The 22285-nt window shown below is 34.2% G+C and overlaps 3 protein-coding genes across 4 annotated transcripts; 2 read left to right on the top strand and 1 right to left on the bottom strand.

Moving 5' to 3' along the window:
* The first annotated feature begins 4294 nt into the window (after positions 1-4294).
* Positions 4295-10158, top strand: LOC125810612 (uncharacterized). The gene is made up of 2 exons (XM_049490082.1): positions 4295-4513; positions 8866-10158. The coding sequence occupies exons 1-2, from the start codon at positions 4411-4413 to the stop codon at positions 10026-10028; spliced, it is 1266 nt and encodes a 421-aa protein (XP_049346039.1). The 5' UTR covers positions 4295-4410; the 3' UTR covers positions 10029-10158.
* Positions 10159-12892: 2734 nt separating this feature from the next.
* On the top strand, positions 12893-16682 carry LOC125810604 (pentatricopeptide repeat-containing protein At4g20740). Of its 2 annotated transcripts, XR_007441877.1 has the most exons (4): positions 12893-13374; positions 14026-15778; positions 16217-16333; positions 16611-16682. XR_007441877.1 is itself a non-coding variant. In XM_049490074.1 (3 exons), the coding sequence occupies exons 1-2, from the start codon at positions 12951-12953 to the stop codon at positions 15762-15764; spliced, it is 2163 nt and encodes a 720-aa protein (XP_049346031.1). In that variant the 5' UTR covers positions 12893-12950; the 3' UTR covers positions 15765-15778; positions 16196-16308. The 2 variants fall into 2 exon arrangements, 1 of the variants encoding a protein (XP_049346031.1); XM_049490074.1 differs by lacking the exon at positions 16611-16682 and having other exon boundaries at positions 16196-16308.
* Positions 16683-18896: 2214 nt separating this feature from the next.
* On the bottom strand, positions 18897-22171 carry LOC125810613 (uncharacterized). The gene is made up of 2 exons (XM_049490084.1): positions 21814-22171; positions 18897-19203 (listed from the first exon to the last, which is right to left on the bottom strand). The coding sequence occupies exons 1-2, from the start codon at positions 22099-22101 to the stop codon at positions 19072-19074; spliced, it is 420 nt and encodes a 139-aa protein (XP_049346041.1). The 5' UTR covers positions 22102-22171; the 3' UTR covers positions 18897-19071.
* Positions 22172-22285: the final 114 nt, after the last annotated feature.

Below are 22285 nucleotides of genomic sequence, written 5' to 3'. Positions count from 1 at the left end.
AAGAAAAAGTTATTAGCAGCAATTCCCTCTTTCTTCTTGCCTTTGTAATTAGGAAGATAACCAACAAGCTTATAACAATTTGCCTTAATATGACCTTTAATCTTACAAAAATCACATCTCTCATTCCAGTGTTCATTATGTGGTTTTCTATAGGTCTGTGATCCTCATGCACTCCATAGTACAGTAATGTCATTACCTTCCACAATTGAATTAGGCGTAGTTTTCAGATTAATACGCTTTTGACATTCGTCCTCAATGATTAGTGCATAAGCTTGATTTAGAGTAGGTTCAGCTGTCTTCATAAGGATTTGTCGTCTTGCTTGATCATAAGAATCATTTAAGCCTCCTAAAAATTGTAACAAGTGTTGTTGCTGAAGATGTTCCACATTCGTCTTCCCCTTATCGCAACCACAATCAGTAGAAGGGACCATCGCATCAAACTCAGACCACAATTCTTTCAATTTGGTGAAATACTCAGCTACAGAGTTCGTTCCTTGTACAATTGTGTTGATTTCTCGATGCAACTGATAAATTCTCATACGATTGGCCTTGTCAAATCGTTCCTTCAAATCTTCCCAAACTAAGAAAGCATTTGAAGCATAAACAATGCCACTAAGAAGAGATGGGGAAACAGTGTTCATGATCCAAGAAAGTACCAACGCATTGCAGGTTTCCCAATGTTCGTGATGTTCATCTTGAATTGATTCTTTCGTGCAAACGCCTGTAACAAAACCCAATTTCATTTTCGCCTGTAAAGCTATCGTCATCGATCTCCGCCATATCCCATAGTTTTCTGACCCTTTCAATTGAACTGGAATGAGAACTGCTCCAGGAGTATCTGATGGATGTACGTACAGAGGATGTGTGTGATCGATCCGCTCTGCCATTGAAGATCTGGTGACAGGAACAAAATGCAAAGCAAGAAAACATAAACGAGATTTACAGCCGTAGCTTTGATACCATGTTAAGAAAGCTCGCAGTCTTCTCCAATGGAAGTTGTGGCTATGGAGTATTTGAGAATAAAGAAGAGCATAGATGAAAAGTAAACCAACTGCAATATTATTTCAACCTTCTTGTTTATATTACATTCTATGTATTAGTATTTATACATATACTAAAACGTCATTATCTCTATTGAATACACCATCTATTTGTAACAAACTAATTAATGTTCTAACTAACTAACAATATAACTAACATCTTGGCAATGACTAATCGAATAGAATGAACTAATAGTTAGCACTACATGACATATGCTTTATCTTCACAAACTTATACTATGATTGGCTATACAAAGACGATTTGCAACAATTGAGAGATTGTAGAAGTTTGGGATCGATATAATGTCCTTCCTGATTTTGTTTTTAATTTTGTGGACAACACTTGGAAGCTTAATTTCTCTCATTTGTTCTTTGAGTATATGGAGTTGTACGCTAAACTGGCTAGGGCATAACAAATAAATATTAGATTATGAGAATGAAGTGAACTGGATGAGCCACATTGTATGAAGAAAAGATGGTCCAATTGAGATGACAAGTTGTGTTCTTGCTTTGATTGTGAATATGATATGGTAAGCTAGAAATTGTATTCGATTTCAAAAGCCACCTTTCTATTCTGAAATGATGATTAGAGATATAGTGTTGCACTTATACATTAAAGAAAGAAACATTACAACATGGAAGGAGTGCCTACAGGGACTGGCAACATATCCCTTATGAAGATCGATACATAAGTTTCTTGTTTGCTTTGTAATAGCTTAGTGAAACTAGTTGGTATATAGGCAGGGACGGATCTACATGGAGATTAGGGGTTCACCCGAATCCCTTTCGTCGGAAAATTAAACTGTATATATAAGGTCAAATTCTGTTTTCATGTGTATATATATTAAAATGAACTGTTCAACACATGTCTGAGGCTAGCTCAGTGGTAAAGGGGGTTCGAGAATTCGTCTGGATGTCTTGGGTTCGATTCTACCCAACAACACTTTCCTTGATTTTTTTTTGTTTTCTTCATTTGGAAAATCAAATAGCAAGGCTGAGATGGGCTCAACATTTGTGGGTTGGAGCTTTATTTTTTTCATTTTTTTTTAATGTTATTTCTCCTTTTCAATATTCATTTGTTCGAATTTATTAGGCACATTATTTTCATTTTTTGTATTCTATTCTTTTTATCTCTATTGCTCATTTTATTTTAACGTAACTCTCTTTTTATATACTAATATAAAGGAACTTTTTAAAAAAACTGTCAATTGTTCTTATACTTGAAATTGAGATAGAGAAAAGATATTTTAAAGATAAGTTAAACTAAACTTAATCGAGCGAATAAATTTGAAAGGCATGATTATTCATGATATTTCTTTCTCATTTTTTCAGTTCTATTCTAGAGAGATGTAAACTACATTTATTTGATTTATTCGTCATTTTTTTTACCGATGGAAAATCTTATAAATTAAATAAATGAACAAAAAATTGGCGATGCCATATATTTATCCTTTTAATAAGCATTATAATATTAGTAACTCACCCCCCCCCCCAACATTTTTAAAGAGTATTAAACAATTTTTAAAGTAACATATGATTGAATGAACACTTTTAATTTATTTAAAAAATTCAAAATAAAGTAAAATAATAAAAAATAAAATTAAAAAATCACATTTAAAAAAAAAAGAATCCATGAAGCAGCGTAAAAGTAGGATGAAACGTTAAACGCGGCATGACAAGGCAAGTTAAATTTAACGGATTAAGGATAATTTTTTTCTTCCCCAATAACCATTTTGCTTCATTTTTTATTTACTTATTTATATGTTGAACCCCTCCGCGAAAATTTTGGCTCCGCCACTGTATGTAGGAGCAACTTGTCTAGGCTGCTGATGCTATACTTGTACATTGTTTGGTTATGAATGAAAGGTATACTATTAGTAATAAATAAAAAATGTTAAATTTTTTAAAGACCGAAAGTTGTTAGGACACCATTGATAGCCCTAAGGAGCCAGTCCACCTACTAAAACCTTTCCAAGGTAATCGTATTTGACCTTGATTAATAATTGTTAAAAAAGAGAGAAAGAACGAGTTGCTAATGAATAAAAAGCAGAGCAAATAAAGAAGCAATTGAGATCAATTTATATATTTAAAATAATCAGTCTATATATATATGTAATTATAATTTTTATACATAATTCTTCAAACATTTAGAATTACTAACTCGTTATTTTATTTTATATATTTTCAAAATAATTAGTTAGTTAAATAGTTAAATTTTATTAACTTCAAGGACCAAAACCGCATACTTTAAATAATTGAAGGTTATATATACATAGTCAAATAACACATGGACTAAAATTGGAATTATACAATAATATAGCGACTAAAACTGTTATTCCCCTTTTAAGTAATAAAAAAGCGATCGAAAATATCCACATCTAAAAAGAAAAAACCTCACAAGATACAAATTATACCTTACAAGGCAAACAATTATAATCACGAAGTAAAATTCACACGACACGCGTAATGTCATACAAAACATAAGGTTTGTTTCAGAATCCACAAAATTATGTCTCTTAGTTTTCTAAAATTTTTTTTGAAAAAGACAAAACATTTCTAAACTTATGTCTTACGAATTAAATACTATCAGATATGTCAAAAGTTTTCTAATTAGGTCATAAATAGCGTATTTGACCTACAATTTTTTATTAAATAAGTAGCGCATAGACAAGAAATAAAAATGGGAAAACAACATAAATCACACTAGTAGAGGGTATAATTATGTGCTTTACCCTGAGTTTCCAAATTCACATTTGTGCCATATTTCGATCTCCAGATATACGTATCTCGAATACATGCATGAGGTCAAAATTAGGTTTAATTTGTTTCAGATACACTATATCCAAATGGATTCACACGTATATGAAATACACTATCTCTCTCCTATCTTGCTCACCTCTCTCACTCTATACTCGTATTTCAGAATGTAGATTATATTCCAGATATATGTATCTAGTGTGATTCACATGTACATTAATTCTCTCGCTCGCCTTCTTCCTATTATTGTCTCTCTCCCTCTCTTTCCATGTATTTGTATTTTAGAATATATCTGATAGTAAAATACATATATCTCGATGTATCTGATAAAAAATAATCCAAAAACAGAAACAATCCGAGCATAAACTTGCAATAAAAGTGGCAAAGCCCATCACCTATCAAGTCGGTTTGGCCCATTGATCATCTTCATGTTCAATTTTTCTTACTAATATATACACAATTATTACATCAATTTACTAATATCGGTTTCAAACATGTATTCTGTGTGCACAAATTAAAGCAAATTCTCAGTACTAAAAAGCCCTAAAACATCTTCAATCTGAGTATTTCCCTTTTGCCGACTGAAAAGAAACGCTTTTTTTGAGTTCCAAAAATGGGGAATTGGAACAGAAGAAGATGGATACCCAGAAAAAACTACAAGCAGGAAGATTTTCCCCCTTCTCAGCCGTACCATTACAACCAATCTCCTTATCATGGTACTCATCTGTCTTCTTTTTTCTTTTTTAGGTACTGTTTCATGCTATTTGTTGATTATCAATTATTTTTCTGTATCGATTAATGCCGATGGTGTTTTCTTGATCTACAATTCGGTGAAAAATTTTGGGTTTTCTTTTGTTTGATTTTTTTTTTTTTTCATTTGGATGATTAGTTTAGTTAGAGGTTGCCTCTGTATGTGTAGACTGTAGAGGATCCATTAAAGAACAAGCTTTACACTTTGTTTGGATGGTTGTTACCCATTGTATGTACTGTTTTATTAGTTTTTAAAAATTGTTTGTTTTGATTGTTGGTTTAATTTTTATTGTTTTGATTGTTGGTATGTTTAAATCCATCATTAGCGACGAAAAGGCCCATTTTTGTGTAATGAATTGTTAGTTAACGACGAAAACCCCACCCCAGTTTGTGTAACGATGGATCGGGTGTGATTGTGTCGTTATTCTTATTTTGTCTTACTTATTATTTAATAATGCTATTTTGTCGTTTAGGTTTACCCTACCTTTTCATAGAATCTCTCCCCCCTAGCATTTAAATTGTTGATGTCTAATATTATGTAATGACGGAGAACAATGTAATCTATCTAAATATTGTATTTATTAAAACAAAATAGTACAATACCGATATGATACTAAGCAACAACCATCCAAACAGGGTCTCAATGTTTATTTGATGAAAATAGTCATGTTTCCTTGATATATTATTTGCCTAAATATTTGGTTTTCTGTTTTATTTGCTTGAGAGAGATTCTGGTACTCTAAAAACTCATCCACTCGAAGCATTAAGTACTTTTGACAAGTACATAGATTTTATACTAAACAATAACTAGTTTATACATCCTGAGTTTATTTTCTAGTCTAGTACACCAGCCGAACAACTAGTGGCGGATGCAGGATTTCCATAGAGGGGTTAAAACTATGAGAAAGTAAATACGTAAGGATTGTAGGATGATAAACGGGTTGGGTGACCAAGAGAATGACTAACTTAACCCCTAAATTTTAACTCGCCCTATCATGCTCCTTTTTAACATTTTTTCCCTTTAAATTTGAATTGAAGAAAGTACTTTTTTCTTTAAAAAATAAAGATAAATATCATAGTGTAACAATATGGATACCGTATATTTTTTATGTTATTCAAAAATTACTTAGTAACCCACATGGCTCATTTCCTTTCATTTTATAATCTTCATTATTGTTATGGGGATCATTGTGTAGAGAAAAAAGTTATAAGTTCAAATATATTATGACAAATAAATTTGATGTTTTCAAATAAATAAATAAATAAAATACTTTATCATAATTAAGCATAAAACAAAGAAGACATTAATAAGTGAGGGGGCTTACTTTTATTAATGTTTGGAATGAAATCTAGAGAATGAGAATTAAATAGCTATTATCTTTCTTATTCTTTTTTAATTAAATAAATCACGAGAAGTATCCTATGTAAGATAGTTGTGGCGCGTGGGTAATGACCATAGGTAGAAAAGGGAAATAAAAGTTTTAAAAAATGTTATCGCGAGGAATGGAACCAGTGACCCCTTGCAACATTTGAACCACCTTCACCGCTGAACCAAGTTACAGGTAAGTATTGAGGGGGTTCATTTTATGATATATATATACCTAAAATGCAGATTTAACCTTATATATACTGCGTAATTTTCCGGCGAAGGGGATTTGTCCGAACCCCCTGATCACTACCTAGCTCTGCCTCAGCGAACAACATTGGAACAAATTGAGGAATTCCCACGAGCAGATGGAAATCGAGAAAATTAAAATCAATTTGTGATCATAAACAACTAGGAAGGAATTGTTTCCCATATGAAGCACCAAACACGTTTTAACACGAAGACATGGCTGGTCCTCTTCATTAGTGGTATACCATTGCCAAGTTGATATTGTCAAGATGCACATTTTTCCTTTCTTATTCCATTTGTTTTTGTTATTTGAGTGAAGGTCTACATACACTCTGGTCGAATATAAATGAACGATGTTTCGGAAAAGGAAAAAAGTTATTTCTTAGCTGGTGATAGAATATTTTACTGTTAGCGTGAACGTGTTGTTGTTACTTATCCAATGGAGACACTTGATTGACTGTTTTTTCTTTTCTCCATGATATTTGGCCATCACAAGATTCTTTTTTCTTACAATGTAACAGATTGGCCATCACAAGATTCTTTTAGATTGTGTTCGTCTTACTGATGGATTTAGAAAAAAAATAGCGCTAGCTTCTCTAATATTTATAACTTCTAGTCTTTTTCTCTTTTGAGTAAAAAGTGATGTTAATAATTTCTCTGAGAACTTCACTAAGGCACTTCAAGATATGGCAGAGTTACTTCACTGCTAGTAATCTGTGAAATCTACAAAAGAATTGACATCATTTACTAAAGTCAGATTATACCAAGAATTTAAGATTTGTAAGCATCTAGTTTTATGGTTAAAGTAGCTGAATATCTGACCATGATAGATCCATTCAATTGATCTGTCGATTGAAAATATTCCTCCTCTTCAATTTCTTTTTTCTACAGTTCTGCATTCACTTATGGAGATCTCCTGGTGTAGGAATAGGTGAATAAATCTGAAAAGACTTTTAGAGTTATACCTTAATACCGTGGAGTAGACCATTTTCTGGTTTCTCTGCCATGTAAACCTGGTGGTAGAATCCCTCCCAAAGCTTCCTTATATGCGTCAGTGGGGCTACTCAATGGAGCCACTTGTTGTTCCTGAAATCCAATTTCCATACATCCCATACTTTCCCCTAATCACTCATTTCCCATTAGAATGTGCTTCTCATTGCTAAGTCCCCATAGTCATTTGCAAATAATTTTTTTTATTTCTGTCTGTTACCTTTGTTCTTTTTTTAAAAATTTCCGACCCCTAAACTATTCCATCTGTTGGAAGCTGTGACCGTTGCGCTTCTGACCAATATACTTCTAGTCTTAATGATGGATGATAACTGTCAAGTTTGATTAATTAATTTTGTTGATTACACTGGGTATGTTGTTGTTGTAGAGTTATTGAACTACGTGTGTAGGGGGGTGGGGGAGTTATCAGTTATCGGTGCCTTAGAGCTCTGATTCTTGATACCCTTTTTGACCATTTACATATTATCATCTTCCTAGAATTTCACATATCATACTGAATCGCTTCTGTAAGAACTGTGACTTCATTTATTTTCCCAGTTCTGAATTTAGGAAAACGATGAGAGCTATGTTGCTGTGCCTTTTAAGTTCTTAGAACAGATACCTTGACTACTTAGACCTGGTAAAATTGGTTGATAGCATGAGAAGTTCACATCAGATAGTGATGCCATAGAATAGTAAACTTTTGTCCTCCTTTTGAAATATTTTGTAAGATAGAGTATTTTACATTCTATAGGATCAAGCTTGTCTTTCACGAGTCCCTAAAGCTGTAACTAAGAATTTAAAATGATTCACCCCCCTTAGTTGGGACTTGAACCTCTGTCTAATTATTATTTTGTTCTACCAATTAGCTTATGAGGAAGGCCTTTCTCTTTTTAAATTTTCGCGTGTGAATCGTCTTCCAGAAATGTTTGGTTGTCATTCTTATCTCTTGAGACTGTTATTGCTGCAAAGTCTATCATGCTCACTTTTCAGTCCGTAATTATGTTAGGAAGGTAGATATTTAAAATCAGAAGCATGTGAGGTGCTTGTCTGGGTTACTGTAAATAATAAAAAAGAGAATTGTTGAAAGGGGAACTAGCTGAATCTGTAAATAGGGAGACAACGTATACCTTCTCTGTTAAGGAAATTGGTTCATGTTTCAATTTGTCATTATTTTGACCTGGAAAATAACAAGCATTGAATAGCTGTCCTTTTACGCTAACCTCTTGTACAAGGAATTATATTCCTGCCTCAGATTTAGTTCAGGGCAAAAGACAGTAGGGACTCGAGATTGTGGTTGGCACAAGTCACGACTCAAATCCTAACTGGTGAACCAAGTCTGGTATTTAAGTGGAGTTGGTAGAAAGTTGGAAGTGTTGAAGCCAGCTGACCCAGCTCCAATATTCCTCTGAAATTTGTGTGTCTAGATTATGTGCTTTAAAAGTTATACACACATATACACGTGTGTGTATGTATATGTAAAAGATCTTGATAGACATGCTTGGAATTCTGATTGTTGTGGAAGTTTTGTCATTTTAATAAAATATATCTCTTCATATATTTCCTTCAGTTTCTTCTTCTTTCTTCATCTTCTTTTAAAATTAAATTAAAAGTCTATTTCACATAAAATATTTTCATCTGCACATCTGCTTGAATGCTATCAAGTCTTGTATTATCTACAGAATCTGATAACTTCTTCTTTTTGGCCTTTTAAAGCTATCCAGCAAAACAGTGTCCCATTATGGGAAATAGATTTCTGCAGAGCAGCCGGCATTCCCTGGCACAAGGTTGTGAGTGCAAAAACATATATGTACTGTTATGAAAATGTGGTTAAGTGGGATGACTCTGCAGGTCAAGAAGCATTCAATGATGCAAAAAGGAGATATTGGGCGGAGATTTGTGGTCTTCCCCCTCAGAATCCTCCTCCCAATCCAGATTTGTACATTGATATAGTTGATTGGGACTCAACTATCGATCCGGAGCTGATATTAGATTTGGACAGAGAATATTTTAACCCTAATGAAGTTACAAACTCTGTCAAGTCTGAGAACAACTTAGTTCCTGGATGCACCTTGGTATGGGAGGATAAAACTACTGATGATGGTGAAAATCCTTGGGAAAGTGGTAATGTGCAGGGCTCTAAAACTGCTGCTAATGGTGAAAATCCTTGGGAAAGTGGCAATGTGAAGGACTCAAAGCCTGGTGACAATCGTGAAAATCCTTGGGAAAGTGCTTCTATTGAGGATACGAAGCAGACTTGGAATGAATGGTATACCCCTGTAAACATCAAAGATGATAATCCGTGGGAAAGGAGTTCCCCTAAAACCCAAGGCATCTTGAAGGACACTGTCTGGGGAGGCTGTGGAAATGAGTCATGGGGTTGGAACACGGGGATGAATTATGAGAATGGATATGCTTGTGTTGATAACAGTTTCAGCAATTTGTGGCATCAAAGTGGTGCATGTGTTTCTGGTGCTAAAGGAAACGAATGGGTTGATAATAGCGTTGGTTCCTGGGGTCAAACCTATTGGAATACTGGGGGGCATGAGCAGCGGAATTCAGACTATGGCTCTCGTTGGAATAGGAATCTTAGTCGAGGTGGTGGAACAACCTCAAAAGACAGAAGATGGAGAGGATCTGAGGTCACGTCTTGGGATTATCAGCAACAACCAAGGCAGAGTAATGAGAGAAATGTGGATTTTGGAAGACCTAGCAGAGGTGATAAAACCTTTTATACTGGTTCACGCAAGAGGGAAAGTTCTTCACAACATGTGCCGAGGTACAAAAGCTCAAGGTTTCAAAGTGATGAACCGAGGACTGCGAACAATTGGAGAGAAGAAAAAACACAGAAGAGGGTTACTTTTAACATGTATGACTAGTTGATCAACTTCTTAAGTTGGCTTTTCAATGAAAAGTTGACCAACTTCTTAAGTTATCTTTTCAATGAAAAGTTGACCAACTTCTGGATCTTTTTGTATGTTATGTAACATCATTGGGTGTTACCGAGTCTAATGGTGGAGCAGTTGCAACCATGATCTTGCAGAGGGATGGTAGAAAAGTAAGCAAGTTGGAAGGCAGTGGAATAGGAGAATGTTTATGGCATTGAGCGGAAATTTGTAATATAAAAAAGCTCATTTCTGTTCCATTTATTTATTTTTGGTTAAAGAGAAAATATCCTGCTGGATGGTGGATAGTTGGGTAGGTATGATAGATGAATGATAAATTGCATGTTGCTAAGCCCATGTACCTTTGCTGTAAGTGGCTTTGATATTTCGATGTAAGCTTGTAAATCTTTATATAACTTCACCCTTTTCCCCTCTGGGAATTGGCAACAGGTATAAAATGCATCGAGGGATTTTGTACTTTTAGCCTTGCTGTGACTTGTATGCCTTGTTACTGTCGTTTTAGATGCATGTTGGCAGATCAAAGAGGTGGATGTCATGGTCCTGGTGCATCTCTTTGAACTCATTTCAAAGATGTTCAAGCTGATTGGTGATGGTATCAACCTTCTGCTATTTTAGAAGTTCAAGTTCATCTCACTACTTAGGTGGTCTTTTTTTGTGAAAATTGTGGTGTTTGGGCCAGCGTGCACACATCTTAATGATACCTACTCTGGCGGCCATGGCAGTTACCATCAAAGCTATAATGCTACCTACCATCAGGTGACTCTGGCGGCCATGGCAGTTACCATCAAAGCTAGAACAGATAGGAAGAGATTACCCATGGATCTATTTATGCAGTTCTAAAAGGGTTTGGTCATAATGTGGAGCTTAATTATACATCAATGATCGCATCAAGCACCTTGATATACACTGTTGACATTTAGACTTGTTCTTACCCTTGAAAATCAGTTAGAGTTGATACATATCTTATTGCTAATATGAATATGATTCAAGGGTGCGGACCAATAGTTAATGATGAAAAATGAAAAATTAGAAGATGTTAGTTTTTCTTCTTTTTTTTCACGCCTATCCTAGAAAGGATTAAGTAAAATGTATTCAAATTCTATACTTTGATACGGCGTTTTCAAAAAATTCGCGTTATTTTATTATAATAAAATTTTAACGAAGTATTGTAAAAAATCAATGTCCAAATCAAGTGTTATCATATATATAAATATTTGCTTTATACTTTGATCTGTTATATTTCAAATTTGAAATAAATAATTTTGATTATGAAAAACATGTTTGAAGTCTTTTAAATAAAAATAAGTACCTCATTCATGTATTTAATTATTTTTTAAAAGGTGTTTTCTAGACTCCAGTCCAGACACAAATATACAGCTAAGTAATTTGGTGCTACTTATCGATAAAAATTATGGTAGAGTGATAAGTATCCTTTTATTTTTTATAGAGATTTTAAAAAAATTGTGATAGATTAATAAGTACTCTTTTATCCTTAACTAGAGATTTTGAGTTTGAATTCCCTTGAATACAAAATTGTCTTATTAAAAACTATTTACCTTCTAATATGAAACATTTTCGTGTAAATTTAAATTTAGTTGAGTATCAAAATTCATACGAGACCAAAGGGAAAATTTGGTCGCTAGTTGCTATTTTACATTTGTTATACATTTTCAAAAGGTGGAACCCACTTCAAAGTAGCTCTAGTTTTTTGGCAAACTAAGGACACAAATGTAAAGAAGATTATCAATTTGTACCTATAATGAAGTTCTTTTTTCTTAGCAGAGTTAAATAATGTGCTTATGAAAAAATAATATTGTAGTCTTTTGTTGTAAAAAAAATCAAAACAAATTTTATTGACTTTTGCTTAAGGATTTTTATTTTTTTTTTAAAAAAACAAAGTGCAAAAGAGTTTCTGCAAATAGTTAAGTTTTTAGCTAAAATCATTCCTTAACTATGACTCAAATCTAATGTACATCTTTATATTATCCAAGTGAGCAAAAAACATCCTTATACTATCCAAAAAATAACATGAATCATCCTTCATTATATTTTTGTTAAGAAACTTAGAGAACCAATAATTTTTATTTTTTTTTTGTCATGTCTTTGTCACGACAAGAAAATCAAAGTTACCTAAAAAGAATAAGGATATGGATAGCAAATGAAGCTTTCATTCTTAGGATTTAAATTTTGTGTGTTGTTAGTTTATATGTTTTTTGCATCATCAATTAAATTGACTTGCAACAATAATAAGTTTTGAAATATTTATACAGTAGGTTCCGATGATTAAAAATATTATGTAAAAAAAATCATTTTAAAAATATTATGTCCAACTATTTAGAGATTTTCTTTAATAAAATATTTAGAATGTATGTACTATATATACAATGTGATTCACATTTTATACAATGTACAGAAATGCTGAAAATTTAGTGAACTTACATAGGCATTTAGTTATGAAAATAAAAAAATAATTATTTTATTTGAAATTTTTGAAGTTGGAGTAGTATTTGGCCATATTTACAAAGAATATTTTGAATTTGAATATATTTTGTCTGAATATGATTTAAATTCTCAATTTCTAAAAATTAAAAAAAATCACCTAACTTGATTAGCTTAACCATGTGTACATATATTCATTCGACTTGGCACTCTTTTTTATTGGTGGGGTGAGTTTCTTAAAAAAAAATAGATAAAATGATGAATCTTGTAACTTATTGGATAGTTCAAGGTTATTTTTTGTTCACTTATATAACATAAGAATGTACTTTAGATTTAGATTTAGATTTAGATTTAGATTATACTTGAATGATTTTACCCAAATACTCGCAAATAGTTCATACAAGCACAGCCGCTTTCAGTTCATGAAGAAGAAAAAACTTGAACAGAAACTCAAAAATGCCGCCCAAATCCGCACAAAGCAAACCGTACTTCTTCTACGGCCACCGGAAACCTACTCAGCATCGTCCTACAGTCCAAGGAGGCCTTTTTTCCAATCGCCAAACCATAAACCCAAACCGCACCACCAAAAACTCACCTTCCTCTGTTACCCAAGGTGATTTTCAGCTTCAAAAATGGGACCCGGATGGAGTTTCGGGTCAACAATCCAGAGACGCATCTCAGGAATTCTTCTCTTTAGCTCAGCGCCTATCACCAATTGCTAGGTATATAGTGGATTCATTCAGGAAACATGGGAATTGGGGTGCACCCCTTTTGGCTGACCTTAATAGTCTACGGAGGGTTACTCCTAAGCTTGTAACTGAGGTTCTCAAACACCCTAATCTTGATCCCAAAATTTCATCCAAGTTCTTCTATTGGGCTGGTATATTCAAAATTCACCCTTTTTACTTTTTTTTAGGGAATTTGTTATTTGTGTCATTCTTTTCCCCTTCTCTGGGAATTTTATATGATATCCAAGATTGTTGAATGTGTTATGTTTTCACTTTGAAATAGGAATGCAAGGAACGTTGTAACTTGTAATGCTAATTTTAGTCTAAAAATGGGTGGTAGAGAGGTAGTGGTAAGGCCTGTGTACACTTTACCCTCCCAGACCCCACTTTGTGGGATTTCACTGTGTTTGTTGTTGTTGTAGTCTAAAAATGGGTCAAGCTGGCACAAAAAATCAAAAAGGGGAAATTTTTAAGGGACGGGGAGAGTCTATAGATGCAATAGTGTGATCTTGAGGCAGTCAAATACCACAATTATCATGGAATTTTAGTGGACGGGAGAGTATATTGATGCAATTGTGTGATTTTGAGGCAATCAGACACTACAATTGTCATGGTTTTGATCTTTTGGCAAGAGTGTTGTGCCTTAAATTTGTCTATATACAAAAGATGAAGTCCAAAACTATGCATTTTGTTATTGTTTTGTTCACAAGAAAAAATGAGCAAAATGAATAGACAAATTGATGATGATCAGTGTTGTGCTTGTAGATGTGTATCTTCTTATTCTTATAATGTTATCTTAACAGGAAAACAGAAAGGTTACAGGCATGATTTCTCTTGTTACAATGCCTTTGCTTATGGTCTGAATCGGGCGAATCAATTTCGGACAGCTGATCAGGTTCCTGAGCTGATGCATATGCAAGGAAAGCCACCTAGTGAGAAACAATTTGAGATCTTAATCAGAATGCATGGTGATGCTAACAGGGGTCTTAGAGTATACTATGTTTATGAGAAAATGAAAAAATTTGGGGTAAAACCAAGAGTTTTTCTGTATAACAGAATAATGGATGCTTTGGTTAAAACCAATCATTTGGACATGGCTATGTCAGTTTATGATGATTTCAAGAAGGATGGGTTGGTGGAGGAAAGTATGACTTTCATGATCTTGATAAAGGGCCTGTGCAAGTTAGGACGGATGGATGAAGTGTTTGAGCTTTTGGGTCGGATGAGAGAGAATCGTTGCAAACCAGATGTGTTTGCTTACACAGCAATGGTAAAGATATTGGTTGCAGAGCGGAACTTGGATGGTTGTTCAAGGGTTTGGAAGGAGATGCAGCAGGATGCAGTTGAACCTGATGTTATTGCTTATTCAACTTTTATTGCTGGTTTGTGTAAAAATAATCAAGTTGACAAAGGCTATGAGTTGTTCAAGGAAATGAAACAAAAGAATATTTTGATAGATAGGGGGATTTATGGATCTTTGATTGAATCGTTTGTAGCAAATGGGAAAGTTGGTTTAGCTTGTGATTTGCTTAAAGATCTGATAGACTCGGGCTATAGGGCTGATTTGGCAATCTATAATTCTATTATTGAAGGTCTCTGCAATGCAAAACGAACAGATAGGGCCTATAAACTTTTCCAAATCACAGTTCAAGAAGATCTTTGTCCTGACTTTTCCACTGTGAAGCCCATATTGGTGTCTTATGCAGAGTCAAAGAAAATGGATGAAATTTGCAAATTGCTTGAGGAACTGCAGCGATTAAGCCATTGCACTAGTGATGATTTATCCAAATTCTTCACATATATGGTAGAGAAGGATGATACGATTATGATTGCTCTAGAAGTCTTTGAATATTTGAAAGTAAAAGATTATTGCGGTGTTCCAATATATAACATTCTTATGGAGGCGCTCTATCAGAATGGCGAGGTGAACAAGGCACTCACATTGTTCTCTGAGTTGAGAAGTTCAGATTATGAACCTGATTCATCAACTTATAGCAATGCCGTCCAGTGTTTTGTAGAGGTCGGAGATGTACAGGAGGCATCTATTTGCTATAACAGAATTAAAGAGATGTCTTTGATTCCCTCAGTCACTGCATATCGTTCTCTTGTCATAGGGCTTTGCAAAATAGGACAGATTGATCCAGCTATGATGCTAATTCGTGACTGCCTAGGCAATGTGGCAAGTGGCCCTATTGAGTTTAAGTATATTCTCACTATTATTCATGTCTGTAAAATGAATGATGCCGAGAAGGTAATGAAAGTTCTTAATGAATTGCTCGAAGAGGGCTATTCTCCTGATAATGCTGTATATTGCGCTGTAATTTATGGTATGTGCAAACATGGAACAATTGAAGAAGCACAGAAAGTTTTTGCAAGTATGAGAAAGCGAAAACATCTTACTGAAGCCGACTTAGTTGTTTATGATGAGATGCTTATTGACCACATGAAGAAGAAGACAGCAGACTTGCTGTTGTCTGGGTTGAAATTTTTCGGTTTGGAGTCAAAGTTAAAAGCGAAGGGGTGTACTCTTTTAGCAGGTTGAAGAAATGAAAATAGGTAATAAATCATCAAAATGTTGATCATTTGCACTTGTATGTGATATGAAGCTGCAAGGTGCCTGCTCTATTTAGGTGGCTTTTGAAGTTTTCGTATCTTGAGTTTGCAGACTCATTGTTAAATTTTTGGAAAAGAATTGTTGTGGTTTGGATCTTTTTATAAAAAAGGAAAGCGTTAATTTTTTCTAGAAGATTTTCACAATTACTTTTCAATCTTCCATAAACTCAAAAACTAGTTTTTGCAGTTCCTGAGTTTTTGAAAGATTTGACAATTTAAGTTTGGAAATCTTCAAAATTATTTTGCAAAAACAGGTCATCAAATAAACGCTTCCTCCAAAAAGTCAAACTGACTTGGCGAACCTAATTTTTGGAGAACATCAAACAAATGCCACTTTCAGTTTTTCACTGTTTCCCACAGGTTACTACTTCAACTTTGCAGGTAGCTTGGTGAACAGTTTTGTCTGTAGTTGTTGAAGGGGACCAATCTATCGCACTGGAAGAGTTCAAGTGCATATTCTCATTGAGAGTTGAAAGACTACTCCGATGCTGTTTGAAGGTATCTTTCAACTTATGATTGTGTTATTCGTTACTAACTGAATCAGGCTTTACATGGCAAAAAGAAAAGCAAACCCTTTGTCTGGAGACTAGAGGAAAGAAAGGGAAATGTACCTAAATTTCCCTTTGTTTGTTTCAAGGGATTTGGCTAAAGATGGATGACATTTTAATTTTGGAGTCCACTATTTAATCTCTTATTTCCCTCGTCTTCCATTCTTGTACTTTTTCTTTAACATCGGTTCTTATCTTTATCAGCTTGACTCATCTACCTCATGCAGCTTGTCCAGCTTACAAGCACAAGTCACCAAGGTAATCTTGATCGCCAAGACTGGAGCGGATGGAGTAACACCCTAGTGTTATGATTATGACTCAAACGTGAGAGCTGCAGGTTATTACTCCTATCCGTCGCTTCTTACTATACTTTTCTTTTTGCTTTCCATATCTCCTTAGCTTCCTGACATAGGAAAATGGAAAAGTTGATTTGGCACTCTGTTGGCTTAAATGACCTTGCCATGAAGTCCCGGTCTAGCAGACATTTATGAATTCTGCCAGTGTAGCACTATCTAATAACCAATTTAGAAAAACTGCCATTTGGTTATAATTAAAAGAGTACATATAATAAGTTCTTTTCTTTTTGCAGGTATTGGTGAAATTCAGTAATTATGCAAAACATGTCCATATTGATAACAGAAAGTTGGGGATTGCGCGTTAAATGATTTTCTTCCTCCAACTACATTAAATCTCACTAGATTGTGATATCTTAAAGTTTTGGTTCCGGTTTGGAGTGTCTTAAGATTTAGATGGAGAACTACTCTGATGATATCTTGGAATTTATTCTGATAAACAAGGTTGAAACCCTGCTGGCTGTTACTTCACAATTCTGACCTATTTTTTTTAGCAATAAAATAGAAATATTGAGGTTCTGAAACCATCTTTTATTCAAGTAGTGTAAAAAGTACATCTCAGTAATTTGAATACAATACAGTATGTAGTTTTCCAAGTTCCATTAGTAGTACACTTTGCAAATTGAGCAATATTACCTCTAAACAGTAAATTGATGAGAAGCAAGAGTAACAAGATCCTAGTTTTAATTAGTAACCTAGAGCAAGTAGTGAATAACAGATATGAGACCCAACAACATTTGTGAAATTATAAATCTAGTATTATATCAATGATTTTGAATACAGAAAAGGGGAGTGGACTAACTAAAAAACCGTCAATGATATACTACTATTATTAATACTCAAAATCATCTTCTCCTACTCCAACATTACGATCCTTCTCTTGGCTTCCTTTTGCTCTGCAGACCGTTGCTCAAATTTCCTTTTACTTGATTCAAAATCCGTCTTCTTGTTACGCTCCTTTGTTCCTAATTTTTCATGAATATCCTCTTTCAACATACCACTCTTTTCTTCTTCTTCTTCTTTATATCTTCCCGAATTCATCAATCGGTTCAACATCCTATGTTTATGCTTATCCAACGCAGTTGGATACTTAACTTCAGCAACAGAAATCGCAAATTCAATCAAACTGAAAATATCGTCCGGTTTTTTCTTTATTGAAAATTCATTCATAAATATTTTTTCTAAATCCACACGTAAAACTATTTTAACCATGATTGATGTTTCTTCCAAGTAATTGTAACCCTAAAATATATTTGTGAGTAATGGTGACACTTTAGCATCACATTTATAGGGCATATGTTTTTCCTAAACCGAGCAGAATTCGGAATCCCATTTCCTAACATCTTTTAATCATTAAGGAAACTATTAACTTTATATATTAATTTCTAATTTTTTTTTCAAAACTGTTAAATAAATTGGGAAATTCTAGTTATATATGGAAAGTCAAAAAATGCTTTCGTTTATTCAAATATGTTTTAAATACTTTGATGGTTAATTATGGTAACTTATTTTACTTTTTACGTGGCTTTTAACTATGTCAGTTTTTAAAAAAAAAATATGAAGATTATATATCTTAATTCACATCGCAAATTGATAATTTTATAAGTAGTAATTTTTTGAAACTAAATAAAGAAATTAAGAAAATCAATTATTAATAAATCTGCTCTCGTTAGGTGTATCGTAAGGTTATATCGATTTAAATCTGCTCCCATTTTTCCTGTCGCAGAAAAGAGATTCCTTCTCCTTACTTACTAAAACGAAATCTTAGCATGAATTTAAAAGTCGGGGTTAGTACCTAGCAATAGCCACAAAAATTTGAATCCATGCCTATCTACGAATTCATAAATCTTCTTAGCTATGAAAATTAAATTAACAAAGCTAATTCCTCTTTTTTGTTATCACTGGTAACAACTGTGACAATAATTAATTAAATAGCTACAACTTTACTAATATAATATTCCGTCCGTTCTATATTACTTGTCCATATTACTGAAAAAGAGTTGAAGAATAAATTAGTAAAAACACCTATATGTAAAGGGGGAAGTGGGCAAGTAATATGGAATGGATGAAGTAAAATTTTATAGGTGGATCATAAGTTTTTGTTTCTTATTGATAACCTCAAAATGGATTCTATAGTTGAATCAGTTGGCAATATCTTAGTAAAATAAATAGCTCTTCATACACATATATTGTTATATTTCGAATTAGTCACAGAAAGTACAAAAAGTGTTGGTGAATAAAGACATTTTTTCTAGCCAATTATGATAAATAGTGAAAGGACAAAGTGCTAAAGAAACCACTCTGTAAATTATCAATTCACCTCAACAAATAAAGACTACTTAGATGAAGGTTCAACTTCCCGTTTGGGTCGATTGCGTGTACGAGGAGTTGCAGGTTTTTCCTCTAACGGAGTGACTGCACTGCCATCATCTTCCTCACCTTCTGCTATTGTTTCATTTACAGCAAGCTGTCAATTCAACAAGAGAAGTAGAATTAGACTCAAATCAAAATTTTATAATGTGCACGCAACGATTTCCTCAGGAAGTCTGTAAGTATGAATTACTTCAAAATAATCTCATTTCTTTCTCTTCAATTGTTAGGCATATAAAAGTTAAAAGGCCAGAAGAAGAATCCATAAGTGTGATAAGCATCCCTAAAGAAAAGGGAGGAGGTGGCAATGGGATGAATTTGAAATGTACTGCTCAAAAATACCAATTACTACAAGTGATAAGTAACAATGAGTCAATGACCAAGGTAGGGCACAAATAACTGAAAAGCAAAGTTTTCAGCAAATGATGTGATCGACGTTTACGAGGGAACATTTTATCAGTATTTCTTTTTTTTTGTAGCTTATAATGGGTGCAGGGTGCATACATGTTCGTGAGCACGCTGCAGGTCTCTGTGTGTGTGTGTGTTTCTTGCATGAATTCAACTCCAAATAAAGGACATGACGCCATTTCAATTTCTTAATGATTGATATGTTTCTTCTTTTCTTCCACCTCCAATTATATACTCAACTGGATCTATAAAATCGTTTAACTCTGATGTCCCATTTAAATCACATCGTTCATATATGCCAAAGATATGCATCTTTTAATTGTAAGAAACCACTAATTTCTAGGTGTCCAACATGTGTCATGTATACAACATAAATCTTTGCTGTCTTTTTACTTCATAAGAGATTAAGAAGTGTATGATAGGTTTAAACATTATATGTCTATAACTCTTATCTACCATTAAATCAGAGTATGCACTGGGGACCTTCAATGCAGTGGTTGATGTCGTGTCTAGGGAGATACAAGCATAAATGCATTAATTCTTTCAAAGAGAAACAAGTTATAAGTCAACTCATGAACACTCCCCATAACAACTCATAGACGTTAGCCCCCTTAGTACTCCTCGTGTGTCAGAAATATGAAGTGAGTGCAGCATAAAAGAATGGGACCTGGATCGATCAATTCTATGGTGAAGCATCTGGAAAGTAGATTATGTTGTTGAAACCCTAGCTTATCCTAGTATGGCATTTAAGTATTCCCTAATAATGATCATTCCTATTAGTTTTACTCATACTGACTACTCCATGAAGGGTTTGAAAATTCAAATGTTATAGGTGCAAATTGCACAAAGCTTTGACATATGTAGTACTAGTTTTCTCATGCAGCAAATATACATGTCCAACCTAAATTGACTTAGCAGAGCCAAACTGTTCTCAGTTTCCTCCTACCAGACATTCTACAAAAAAGTTAAAGACAACATCAAGTGATGCTCACTCTGCTCAATATTCATTTGCTTAGCATGATCACTTGACATAATGACATTTCTAATCATCTAGGAACATCTTACTCCTATCCGTTTTCCTTGCCAAGGGAATTACTGATGCCTTGGTACTTCATGCCTCATAGAACTATGCTAAAAGGCTACAGTTCCAATTCAGGGGAAAATCCATAATGTTATGTCCATATAAATCAAGTAGCATGATCCACTCTAGAAAACAAACAGTTAGACATCGAAAAAATCACAAAACAGAAGATAGCCCATATCAGCATATGTCAAGTGTCAACCAAGAGCCCATGTCATCATACTGTCAAGTGTCAACCAAGAACTGCCTGTCTGAAAGTGATGTTTGGCTTACATTTTGCAAGAACTGAATTTTTAAACTCTAAAACAAAACCCATCTAAGCTTTTCCAGTAGCATTTGCATTGTTATGCCAATAATATGCCTGCCTAGCTTTAGCGGAGTTGATATAGCCTAGACTGTTAGCATCTTTTTCTGGCGATATATTCATAAGTTCCCTCCCTTGTTCTAGCTCTCACTTCTATCCACTTACCCTCCATTACCCCCACCCCTCTTCCCCACTTTACAGACCAAACTTATCTCACCAGTCGCCAGCAAAAGAAAATAAAGTATACTTTTCCTACAACCATAAAACCTCCAACCTCTCCGATGAAACTTTAACTTGATGAATGTCTTAAGCATTGGCAACTAATACAAATCTAACAGAACAAATCAGCACTAAAAATTTCTTATCATAAAACAGAGAACGATAAGCATAGTCCAAGAAAGAAATTTTCGCCTAGACCTCAAATTTCATCAATCCCCTCCCTCCACCCAAGAAATAATCCAAAACCTATTTCCACAATTTTCCTTTACTTCACTTCCAAAGACTATATTCATTAATAGGAACATTTCATAAAGTTTTTACTACATCTCGTGTCGAATAAAAAATCAAGGAAACAAGAGAGAATGAGCCTAATGGAAAAAATTACTTGAGTCACCCAAAGGTACAGCCTAGTGGTCAAAAAAGTGGGTCGAGCACCCTCGTTCAAAACACTAGGTGCAGGGGGGGAGCCACCCTTTTCCGGATGTCAAGCAACACCCCCTTCACCCAAAAATTACGAGGTAGAATTTTGGTTTAATAAATATTTATACAAGTATGGACACCTCTCTTAACTACACAAGTTGAAGGTTTAGTCTATTGGTAAAGCGGTTGCCAAAAAACATTTTTGAGGTCGCAAGCTATCCCGGAAAAAGGAAAGGACAAAATTGCTTTGGGGCAAATGGGATTATGTAATTTACCTCTTCGAGAAATTTCTGGTCGAGGTTATCAGCAACACGGGCAGAAGTGAAGATGGTGATAGCAAGGAGAGAAAGTGGAAATACCAAAGCAAATATATAACTGCCCGAACTTATTCCACCTGCACGAGTCACCACTGATAAGCCTCTGCTCTTCTTCTTCAATTTCCGGCTCTGCAATTGAAGAATTCGTGAAGAAGAATCCACAAACAGCTGCTGCTGCAGCTGCTGTTGCAGTTGGTTATTGAATCGGAGGAAAGTAGAAGAGGAGAGCGAGTTGGAAAGTATCATACTCGCCACCACTGGTAGGTTGAAATTTCAGTTCGTTATCGTTTCTTTATTTCTTTTACCCCTCTAAAAAAACAATTGGCGCAAATGATACATTACTCACTTTCACTTGTGGTTTTAGAGAGTGTAAAAATATATTAATATTGTAAATATGTTGAAATATTTTTTTAAAAATTTCTGATCTTAA

This window comes from Solanum verrucosum, unplaced genomic scaffold, assembly GCF_900185275.1.
Source record: "Solanum verrucosum unplaced genomic scaffold, falcon-dt-bn FXZP01000118.1, whole genome shotgun sequence".
Classification (NCBI taxonomy): Eukaryota; Viridiplantae; Streptophyta; class Magnoliopsida; order Solanales; family Solanaceae; genus Solanum; species Solanum verrucosum.
Note: the sequence above shows the minus strand (reverse complement) of the source record. Positions and strands in the feature narration are given on the sequence as shown.